The sequence below is a fragment of the Cyprinodon tularosa genome, unplaced genomic scaffold, assembly GCF_016077235.1.
Source record: "Cyprinodon tularosa strain WSP-4 unplaced genomic scaffold, ASM1607723v1 ctg356, whole genome shotgun sequence".
NCBI classification, from domain to species: Eukaryota; Metazoa; Chordata; class Actinopteri; order Cyprinodontiformes; family Cyprinodontidae; genus Cyprinodon; species Cyprinodon tularosa.
In genome coordinates, this window is record NW_024039070.1 from 1,693,539 (window position 1) to 1,705,798 (window position 12,260).

At 36.9% G+C, this 12,260-nt stretch overlaps 1 protein-coding gene across 5 annotated transcripts in view; it reads left to right on the plus strand.

Moving 5' to 3' along the window:
• Window positions 1–12,260, plus strand: part of pcsk5b (proprotein convertase subtilisin/kexin type 5b) — a 119,155-nt gene that overhangs the window by 46,129 nt on the left and 60,766 nt on the right. For all 5 annotated transcript variants that reach the window (XM_038295518.1, XM_038295519.1, XM_038295520.1 and 2 more), the window contains exons 7-9: window positions 583–755; window positions 4,124–4,336; window positions 5,167–5,267. In XM_038295518.1, the coding sequence (XP_038151446.1) occupies window positions 583–755; window positions 4,124–4,336; window positions 5,167–5,267 (487 nt within the window). The remainder of the gene's footprint in view (window positions 1–582; window positions 756–4,123; window positions 4,337–5,166; window positions 5,268–12,260) is intronic.

Below are 12,260 nucleotides of genomic sequence, written 5' to 3' on the forward strand. Positions count from 1 at the left end.
TTTTGACCTATAGGTAAGTTTGTTTGAACAGACAGAGATAAACAACATTTTTAAAGCTCACTTTACAACAACCATTATTTTGATGATTTTGTGTCCATCTTTACGAGGACTGTTAGTAATTTCTGAGGGTTTTTACTAGAAAGCTATTGAGAGTTGCTGAAATCTCAATGTTTTTTGCTCATACTGATCAATTTGTAAATCAGGGTAAATATATTATAATCCACCTGCAGTATTTCAGTAAAGGGATTTTTTCAGAACTGTATAAATGAGCAAAAAGTTTTATAGCAGCTGCAGGACATCACCTCTCACAGCCTAACAGATCTACTAAATCTTACAGAGGTGTTAACCTCTACTGTTTTGTGTTCTTAAAAGTGCTTCACCAGATGATCTAAAAATGTTTTTAAGGACCTTGTTGTATAAATCCAGTGCTTGTTTCATTCGTATTTTCCTGGGGGAAAAGTGTAACTCAGAAAGACTTGAAAAGTTTGCCTGTTTTTGATTCAGCTGCCCTGTAAAATGTATCACAAATTTTCTGGCCGAAATGATGAGCTGTTGTCCTTTTGTTTCCTGGTTATACGTCAGGTGTCCGAATGCTGGATGGAGATGTAACAGACATGGTTGAGGCCAGGTCTCTGAGCCTCAACCCGCAGCACATTGACATTTACAGCGCCAGCTGGGGACCCGATGATGATGGGAAGACTGTGGATGGACCAGCATCTCTGGCCAGGCAGGCATTTGAGAACGGCATCCGCATGGTGGGCGCATTTCCAATTGCTTTTTACATGCAAATATATGTACTATTTAACACTTATTCTGTTAATTAGCCAAAGAACTGGGCTTAAAGGAATAGTACACCCAAAACATGATTAGCCTTCATTTTCTACTCACCCCCATGCTGAACAACACTCTGGAGTACTTTTTTGATATCTCAAATGCATCTGGAGATCTGGGAGGCTTCTTGCTGTCTGCTGACATTCAAATAATGGAGGTCCATGGCGCCCGAGGCAGAAAGGTCCATAAAAGTCCACAAAAAACGTGTCAATATTCCTCCATACTGCTCGTCCAATGTATTCCAAGTGTCCTGAGTGGGTAGCATCCAGAATTTACTCGAAACGAAGTCATTTAGAATGTTTTTAGAGCATGAACAGTAGTGTATAGGATTTCCTGAAAGCGCGCACATGCGCGCTCACGACGCTACGGAAGCCGGCACACCAAACCAGATGAAAGTGCGCATTCAGCGTCTGCTCTGCCAATAATGCAAGCGTAGAAGAAGAAATATGCTGTTTACCTGTGCAAAGAAAGAAACAACGAAAGAAAAATGTCTGAGGACTTCAGTGTTGAGGAAGAGCATGAGTTCTTTGCCGAGCTGAATGCGCTGGTTTGGTCTGCCGGCTTCCGTAGCGTCGTGAGCGCGCATGTGCGCGCTTTCAGGAAATCCTATACACTACTGTTTATGCTCTAAAAACATTCTAAATGACTTCGTTTCGAGTAAATTCTGGATGCTACCCACTCAGGACACTTGGAATACATTGGTCGAGCAGTATGGAGGAATATCGACACGTTTTTTGTGGACTTTTATGGACCTTTCTGTCTCGGTCACCATAGACCTCCATTATTTGAATGTCAGCAGACAGCAAGAAGCCTCCCAGATCTCCAGATGCATTTGAAATATCAAAAAAGTACTCCAGAGTGTTGTTCAGCATGGGGGTGAGTAGAAAATGAAGGCTAATCATGTTTTGGGTGTACTATTCCTTTAAGCATTTATGTGGTCAAAAGTGATATAAACACTTTTTTTACCTGTACAGTTTTTATCAGATTCATCTGTAGTCATTTTCTACAAGCCTCCTGACTTCTCAATGTAATGCTTGTTTATTAACATATAGTTTTTTTTTTTGTTTTTTTTTTTTACATATTTATTACCTGTTTTGTGTGCAAACACAGTGTTGCTCTGTTGAATTGTTTGAGTTGAGTGGGAAACTTGAAATGACTACATTTCATAAGCGATTTGCTTTAGCCAGGTTTAACTTAATGAAGCAAATACTCTGGTAGTGAGGCAGTTGAGTTAACGATTCGCTGGAAAAATTATCCAGAAATAAGTAAAAGTTCTTAAATTTACTTTATTTACCTTTCATTTGAGCAGGTAAATAAGAGCATTTGCTTATGGAATGGCATTTTTTACTCTTAAAATAAGATATTTAGATAATATATTCTTGGTAAATAAAACAATGCAATAGTTGTTTCTTATTCTTGATGTAAATTGTATTGTTCCATTGGCAAAGTGTCTCAATTACCTCATCAGTTTAAGAAAAATACACAGATAAAAACAAAAAACAAAAAAAAATTTAGTTATCCATTTTTTGCAGTGTTTTTATAAGACTTGAAGTTATTTTCTGTATCTTCCGGCTGAAAACGCAGAAAGCTATGGAAAAAAAGTCAAAAGTGGGGACAAAAAAGGAAAAAAGTGACCTGTAAAGATAGTGAGCATTACTAACACCCATGTTTCTGCTGGGGTTTGAAAATGACAGAGGTGAGAAAGATGGCCATTCAGCTGTTGGAGCTGGGTAGTCCTATCTGTCCCCGTGTCCCCATTAAGCTTTGATAGTGAAGATGAGTGAAAGTGGTGCGCTTGTTTTGTGACGTTGACACGAGCGGCACTCTGAGGAGACAGTTTGCTCAGAGCTGAGGTTTAAACAGTAAGACGTGATTTAAGCAGATCTTACCTTCTCTGTGCCTTGTTTATATAATGTTTAATTATCCTCCTGCCTCCGTCACTCCCCCCCCATCCCTTTTTGTGTATTATCCCTTTTCTTTTGTTAACTGCTTATAAAAGTACTCTCCATCACTCTCATCTGCCAGCGTTTGCTCCCAACTGATCCTCCCTCACTTGCAGAGGGGCTTCAAGCGCTTATCGCTGTCTGACAGAAGCCTTCTCTTGAAAAACTCCATTCTACCCTTTATTACCGCGTATTAGAGTCTGTGTGTTTAGTGTGTTGAAACAGTTGGTGTGAATTTCAGTCTCAGTTAGTCTGATCGTTTTTTTTTTTTCCTCACTAACTCCTTGTCTGACGTTGCGTTCATCATCCTAAGCACCTCACACAATCTTTATGTTTGAGGTTAAGATTAAATTGAATTTCTATTAGATTTGGTCTCAATCAGTAGAAAATTATTCAGAGTACAAGTTGTTATTTTTTGTTCATCTGAAGGAAGTTCTGAACACCTAGAGAATATTTTCAGTATTTTTTCTTACATGCACTCTATTTCCAAATGTATTTGTTCTTCTGCCTTCAAACATTAACTTCAGTATAATCTCATTCTTAATCCATAGTATTTAATATGTCATTCACCCGTTGCAGCTGAAACAATTTCCGCTCTTTTGGGAATGCTTAAAGGTTCAGTCGTATAGGAACTCTGGGATCATACACCATTGGAACAGAGGATCAGGCTGGTCTCAACCAGGAAGAGCCCCTTTAAAAGTGTTATGACACACTTTAGAGCAGAAAAGTGTTCGCAATGTCTCTAAATGCTGCAGAATCAATATTCAAACACCTGAACAATGGCCCTACGTCATAATCCCCTTTGAATCTTAGACTCAACAAAATCCAGTTAGGCAGAGAGTTTCCTGCCAAAACCAGACTCGACTGTTGGATTAGCTGAGAGAAGCATGATTCTTCACTCCAGACAACATACCTTACTGATCTAAAGTCCAGCCTCCACCCACTGCATCCAACACCTTGGATTACACCTAGTAATGCAAGGCGTGGATGCTAATAGTCTCAGAGGAATAATGAGATCCATTCTACATGGAATTGATGAGAAAAAAATGGCACCTTGATACATTTAGACTTTATTCTTTTTTATATTTGTAATAACGCAGGTTTTAAATGAGAGCCTCATAATGAGGTATTTGTAATGAGGACTTTTGTAAAGAAACGACTGATTTAAACATTAAAATGATTCTTAACTGCTAAGGATTTAAGTTACTGTTTGACTGCATACTGATGTGTTATTAGGCATTAGTATCCTTATGCATTTTTTGCTCTGTGATTTCAGTTGTAAAAAAAATAAAAAATGGTAACAGAAGATAACGAAAAGATAACTAAAATCTATTTCCTTTTTTTTTCAGGGAAGAAAGGGCCGTGGCTCTATCTTTGTGTGGGCTTCTGGAAATGGTGGGCGCAGCAGAGACCACTGCTCCTGCGATGGTTACACCAACTCCATCTACACCATCTCCATTTCCAGCACGGCTGAGAGCGGACGAAAGCCCTGGTACCTGGAGGAATGCTCGTCCACCCTGACCACTACGTACAGCAGTGGGGAGAACTACGACCGAAAGATTGTTAGTTTCAAAACGGCTTTATGTTTTATGTTATTCTTTTTTTTTCTTTTAAAGGAAGTTTTGTATGCATTCTGTTCAGATAAACCACTTCAGACATGCATAGACATCCATGAATGCCTAAGAGTTGGTTAAAGCGCTATGATCTTGTCTGACATCTTTCAACCACAGCACTGGGATAACCGAAAAGTCTGACCATGTAGGACTGGCTTGTTTATCAGCTTCTTGCCACATTCCTCACACTGATGCCACACACACACACACTATGCTCCATAAAAAGCTTTGAACAATAGAAGCTCATGTGCCATAATCTTAGGCCTGCCTAGAGCAGCTTGTAAAGTGCAGTTTCTATGTGTTTAGATAAACCCTCAAACTTTTCAGTCCAGAGAAGCTCCTTCTGATGAGGACTCAGGCTGGAAGTTAGTCAAGCTTTTCTTGGCTGACTGGATGTCAAGCTGTGTAACTTGATGGCTGTTTAAAGTCTGCGCAATCAAAGCAATTATTACAGCTCTTATTTGAACTTTTATTACCCATTGCTTAATACAATGGGCCTTTTTGTTTCTCTCATAATAAATGTGAGGTGTGCATTTCGTATCATTGCTGGAATGTGTCTGAGAGGCCTCAGGTGTGTTTAAATCTCCATTTTGTCTTTAGTCTGTCTCTTTGTTTCCTGCTATGCCTGTTGTTACTGTGGTATCTCTCCATCATTCTCTGAAATTAGTTTTTTTCAATTCTATCTGCACTACATCCTTTCTTTTTGTATCCTTTTCTTTCTTTGCTCTGCATTTATTTTTTCTTCTTCTTTTTAATGTTTCATGCTCTTCTGTCCTCAGATCACAACAGACCTGAGACACCGATGCACAGACAGTCACACAGGGACATCGGCCTCGGCTCCCATGGCAGCTGCCATCATTGCTCTGGCCCTGGAAGCAAAGTAAGATCCACTTAACCTCATCCCTTTGTCCCGGCACTAGCCTCTAAAGCCTTCTTGTCCTCTTTTCTTACCGATCTATAAGAGAAACACGTGATGCTTCACATTGTCAACAGTTGAAATGCACTTAATCACTTGGAGGAGCTGTCTTTGTTTTATCAATGGTGTGAAGGTGGAAAATAATTAGCCATTCGTGTTCTCTTGATTATCGAAATTGATGAAGCATCCCTTTGAACTCGTGCTCTTTAGCAGATTTCTTAACTAGATGTTTATGCCTGAAAGTAAAGAAAAGCTCTATGGAAAAGTTTGTGCTGTACGCAACAAGTTTTTAGCAGCTTTTCCTGATTTTTTCATCCTGCTTACTCAATGGTTATCTTTTGAAGGGCTTTAACAGGATTAAATCTCTATTGTGAAGCGACAGCCACATTTAGCTGCAGTGTATACAAACTGTTAGAAGTCTTAGCCTGGATTTTCCTCGCACTCCCTGGTGGTATATTACGAATACATGCACTGGGATCCTGAGGCAGGTGGATAGCTCATTAGCATTTTGATTGTTTGCAGCAGAAATTTAAATGATGAGGCTTTTGGCTTTGTCGACTACCCTTTAACTCTGATTAAAACCTGAGCAGACAGTTTAAAAGAAGGCAGTCGATTGGAAAAATGTAAACTTTTACACCTGGAAAAAGTTTCATCTCCAGAAACTGTTCTTTTTTTATTCTATAATGACCTGGAGACATGGTGGATAGTTTTGGACACATTTATAAATGTGTTCATATTTTAAGGATTAAAATATGAACAATATTTTAATCCTTAAATAAAAAATTTATTTTTTTCACCCTATTTCAATGTCTTGCTGTAATCCCTTCCCTATCTTTCAGAACCCCCCTTTCTTTCAAAAGATCTATAAATGCTCGCTGGTTCTTCGCTTAAATCCATTCTGGGTTGCAATATTGTAATAAATTCATGAATTGACAACAGAGCAATGCAAGTGCAGAGACTGTGAATTAGGCTCATCATCACATGTTGAGCAGCTCAGATAACTGAGGTCACGTCGATTAACCTGGATAATCCAATCCAAATCCTCCGAACAGAAAATATTCTCTGTTTCCAGGCAGTGCCGGGCTCCTAAGCCCGTTTTCTCAACAAGATTATCACACATGGTTTCTTCTCTGCTTGCTTTCAACTTTTTTGTGGCTTTCAACAATACTGTTTGCTAATCCTTTGAGGGAAACCAGCTTCTTTCCTTAATGACTTTCACTCTGTTAGTTTTTAGGTTTTTTTTTTTTCTTCCTGTTGTTTTATTATAGAGCAGCACAGACAAAAAAAAAGCAAAGTTCAGTGCTGGAAATAGATTTAATCAGTGTTCATTTATTTTTAATTTTTTTTATTTTCAAAGTTTGTTTTAGATCAGAAAAATATTTTTAGAATGAGATAAAGATAAAAGAGTGAATGCAAAAAGTTTAATGTGTTATTATTATTTTTTTTAAGTAAAAAGCACTCCAAAGCAACCTGGCTCTGAAATATGAGTTCCTTAAAAAAAACAAAACAGAATAACTTATAAATCTTTGCCATTCAGAAATGGAGTTGCTAATAAGCTTCAGATTATACAGTGATGATGGTTCAGTTGATTGCTGCATGGTTTTTGTGGAGTGGAGTATTCATGGTTTAAACAGTTCTAGAAAGTTCTTGAGGTTTTCAAGCAGGCCCAGAGCATCAAACTGCCAAAACAGTGTTTGGTGTTGGTGTTATGTTCTTTTTCTCAAATCCTCAGAAAAATTCAGGCAATTGAAATGTGAGATAATGATAAAGTTCATCTATCCACAGGATATTTTCCCAAGAGTCTTGGAGATCATCAGGATTTTTTGGGGGGGAAATTGTGAGGAGAGTCTTAAAGGAGAAGTTCGGTTTTTTACACTTTAAGCCCATTTTCTGTAGTGTCCAGGATGAAATCGAATGATTGACACCAAAAGTTTGACAATTGGTCCTGTCTCTGCTTTTTGGCTCATTTAGAATCACCCCCTGGCTGCTTTAGAATGGCTTGCATAGAGCATGTCCGATAATGTCCTTAAAACAACCTTAAACTTTCTTTTTTTAAAATATGCTACTCACCGGGTCGTCAGCGCTGTTCAATGACGTTCCAAAAAAAGTTTCGTAAAGAAAAAACGTTCCTGTAGTGTTTTATTTAGCATTTTGTAAATCCCATTGAGTTCTGTTGGAATAGTCAATATTCCGCTGCCACCGGAAACGGAAATGGGGCCTGTTTACACAGTTGTAGTCTTTTCGCTTCACTCTGTGTACTCCGACGTCGAGAATCAAGAATCCACCTTTCGTATTCCATTTTCAGAGTTTTTTAAAGTGTTTAACAGAGACGTTAGCACCTCGACGTCGGAGTACACAGAGTGAAGCGAAAAGACTACAACTGTGTAAACAGGCCCCATTTCCGTTTCCGGTGGCAGCGGAATATTGACTATTCCTACAGAACTCAATGGGATTTACAAAATGCTAAATAAAACACTACAGGAAAGTTTTTTCTTTACAAAACTTTTTTTGGAACGTCATTGAACAGCGCTGACGACCCGGTGAGTAGCATATTTAAAAAAAAGAACGTTTAAGGTTGTTTTAAGGACATTATCGGACATGCTCTATGCAAGCCATTCTAAAGCAGCCAGGGGGTGATTCTAAATGAGCCAAAAAGCAGAGACAGGAGAAATTGTCAAACTTTTGGTGTCGATCATTCGATTTCATCCTGGACACTACAGAAAATGGGTTTAAGTGTAAAAAACCGAACTTCTCCTTTAAGCTTCCTTTTGGTCAGCAGTGGTTTTGATTTCCCATAGAGGCATTTTCCCCCAGACTCTCTCTTTTTTTTTTAGTGGTTGAATAATGAATTTTGACATTAACTGACCTTAATCAAGGCCTGCAGAGCTTAAGCTCACTGTCCTGGGTTCAGAAACCTATGTGCTGACGGAAACCGTTTGATAAGCGCCTGTTGTTTGGATGCAAGGCTGGATAATACGGCCTTACATCCAATTCATCTTTAGATTAATTTCCTACTTTTGGTCGATACAACCTAATTTCAGTTTTGGCATTAAAAGCCTCAGAATGACTGCTAAGAAGACCCCAGCTTTTTTGCCCATACAAACTTTTGACAGTTATTTTGCCATGTTTATCCAACTCCTCCTTGTAAAATCTTAGAAAAATTCACTTTTCATATCACATAAAACTCCATAAAATCACTGAACCTCAATCTGTGACAAATGCTATAACCAGAGCCTAATGTATATTGAAATATCAAAAATGTCATATCACCTTTATTCAGGGTTCCTGCGGATCCTTAAAAAGTCTTAAAAGGCATTGAATTCTTCAATATTGAAATAAGGCCTTAATTGGTATTAAAATGTCTTAAATCAGTCTTTCATAGGTCTTAAAATGGTCACCAATTCATAAATAGCATTTTATTTTTGTAATTCATAATAAAAATTCACATACATATTTGAACATTTACCAAACAGCTTAGCTGGAACCATTATTAGTTCCATCCTGACAGCAGAACCAATAAAAACAATGTTGCAAACAGACCTTGGGGTGATGCGCCAATAACTTTTTATCTGGACAACATGGGGAAGAGTAAATTCAATGAAAATTGGCCATCCAGCCATGAGTTTTCTGCATGACTAAAAACAGAACCAGGGAATGTATATGAGGAATGGCTTATTTTGAGCAAGAAGTAATTCAAGCTCGGCATGATGGCAATCAAAGCTGTAGAGTCAGACGTAAATAGAGTGAAAAACAAAGAACCAAAATCAAGTTACAAAGAAGCAGCAGCTATTTCTCAGTTCTGTTCCTCCCACTACAGCCATCTCCGATGTCAAAAAAAGCACCAGTAGCACCAAATCTCTAGATAATGTTTGGTACGCCTACAATAAAAGCAGAGCTATTATGGACTTTGAGTAAGGATCAAAACAAAGTTTGTAAATTCCATTCATTATTAAAAAATATATCTGTTATTATTGTGTTTTTAGCTTTCTTCCTATATGGAAAGTTTTTCCAAATTGTAAACATTCAGCAACAACTGGGCCATAAAGTGATGGTTTATGTTAAAATAAGCATCAGGTTATATTTGTCACAACCAGGTTTTCTTGTGTTTATTGTGAAGTTGGTCTTAAAGTAAAATATGAATTATTGGGTAATAAGACCTGAAAACAAGCTTTTTTTTATTTTCACAATAAACGTGTAAAATTCAAACAAAAATGTTAGCTGTGTACAAGACATTTCTCAAATAAGGAAAGGATATAAAAATAGACTTTAGAATATATACATGAAAACCTGTCGGAGAATAAGTCTCATTGGATCAAATGGCTAGAAGAAAGAAAATGAAAATAAAGGAATCTTAGGTAATCCAGACATTTCATGGCATGTTTTACTTATAGTTCATTTTTGATTGTTTTAAAATAGAAGAATGATCTAAAACTCATTAAAGAAACATTTTAAGAATGTGTGACTACTTCCAATGAATGTTTATGTTTGATAATCAGAAGTGCCAGGTTAGACTGTCGATGTAAAATCGTTGTGACTATTCAAAGTTTGAAATGCTTTGCGTAACACCTGAATACTTCAGAAGATATATCCATAAAACAGTAATTTCTTATGAAAAAAAAACATAAAAATAAAAAAAAGATCTACTTGATATTTAAATCTATTCTTTAATTTTTTTTACCAGCAAAGTTTCTGAAATGGGCCATTTAATAAATTTATGTGGATTTTCTTCTACACAAGATCCTTATTTGTAATAATTAAATAGAAAATGTTTTACTGAAAAAATATTGCATCTATAACAAGTATGTCATAAATATTTCTATTTCCTTTTTCGAAGGTTAGGAAGATGTGATGAGATTAAACATGGGGACCTTGATTCTTTGCATTGAACGGCTGAGCAATTGCTTGACATATACTAATATATCTAAGGTTTAGTTTATTTAGTTTCGTAAAATATTCTAAAAATTACCAGTAACATCTAATTAATCTTTAACTGAACTAACACACTAATCTTTATTGAAAATGCACTTTTTTTTGTTTTGCAAATGATTTCTGGAGCTGGGTGGAAATAAGTTATCCATTGAATATCAATTTAGAGAACAAACTATCCGATAATCTGGATGATTATCATGGAATTATATTTTAATCAATATCAAACTTCAAGGCAAAACAAACTGGATCATCTGCCCTTTCACTTAAAACATCACATGCAACAATGAATTGTGGGCAATTCACTCCACTGCATATTCACTTTGATGTGCGCTCAGCTCAAGTGTGGATCAAGTGCGCAAAGGGGCAAGACCGCTCTGTGTAGAAAATGTTGGCTTAGTGTGAACTGGAACCTCTATCCAGCTAGGAAGCTTGGTGGTTAAAACACATAAAAAACACACATACTCCTTCTCTCCTCCTGACATCATTGTATTTTGTGGGCAGGATTCAATACTATACATTTTACAGGAGCATCTCTGCCCTTCTGTAATGTAAGAATAGGAAAGCTACCCTGAAGTCTAAAATCAAGGAAAAAGAAGCATGGAAAAAAATGAAAAAGATATGAAGGAACCATTTTAAATAAAAATAAATGTATTTTTCCATTTCTCTGGAGCCACAGAAACACGTTTTAGAATTGAAAAAGCATATTCACCAGTGCTAGTTGGATGGGAATCCTCTGTAAGCAGACTGCACCTACCTAGTTTCATGCATTCTAGCTTTCTTTCCATCCATATTTACACTTTAGAGAAGCAGAGAAACGTATATCAGACTTATTTGCTGCTGATTCCCGCTGTCTGCGAGCTCCTCCATTAATTAGTTTTGGCTTGTTTATTGGAAGGCAGTCATGGCCTAGATAGCAATGCCAAAGTCACTTTTAATTAATGACCATAAAACTTTAATGGAACCATAATTACGCAGTGGCAGCTTAGCCTATTAATATTGATCCAAACATTAATTATTCTGACTTCTTTCAGGACTTATCTGTGCTACCACCCTTTATTTATTCTGCACTTGACATTTTATTTCAGGCCAGTTGTGCTCTAGATGTTGAATAACCTCATGGATTTAATAATAGTGAGAACACTAGTGAGACGTTGATTAATTTAGAGCAGAGAGAGTGTATTATATCAGATTTTTCCTTTAGGCAAGAGTCTTTGTTACTTCTATAGAGATTAGATCAGATTTTTGTTTATAAAGTCAACTTTTAACAAACAACCGAGCTCAAAAGTCACATTTATTTTTTCTCATCAAATATATGGTAATCAGATTGCAGCTGTGCAAAAGAATGAAACTAAAAACACTTCATTTTTAAACTCTAGCAGTTATTCCAGCATTAAAATTCTAATAAATCCCTTAAGGAAAAATCCTGGTTTGATTGCTGTTTCTTTAGTTTATCACAAAAAATAAAATAAAAAATAATCTGAATTTTTACAGAAAAGCAATGATGCAAACACCTCATAGTTTCTAACTGCTGGAAGCATTTGTTTTTTCAACATACCTGCTTTTTATATGAGCTTTTAAGGGGGGAAATGGCCTGTTATTTCTTTGTTTTCCCTCTCCAATTTATAGAATTGGAGAATTGTCAAGTTTTATAGCTTTCAAAACCCAAATTTTGGTCTATAAGCGTAGTATGACAGCTTCTTCTAGAGCTTTGGAGAACTGGAAAAATGTGGAGGGCCTCAGATGTTGAGGGAGTGACACGAGGGAGGGAATGGAGCATCTGGCAAACATATGAGATTGAAGGGAATCCCATGAAACTTGGTGACCCACTTCTTCCTGTTTTTTGCCTTTAATCTCCTGTTTGGGCATCAAACGATTTCAGACACATGGCTGCTATCTGGTAATAGCTCTCACGTGAGATCAAAAAAAAAAAAAACAGACAGTCTTCATGTAGGCTCTCTAATCTAATCCACCATTTTCACTATGACAGGTTTCTTTACCTAATGCTTTGATATTGCAGCCAGGTTTTTG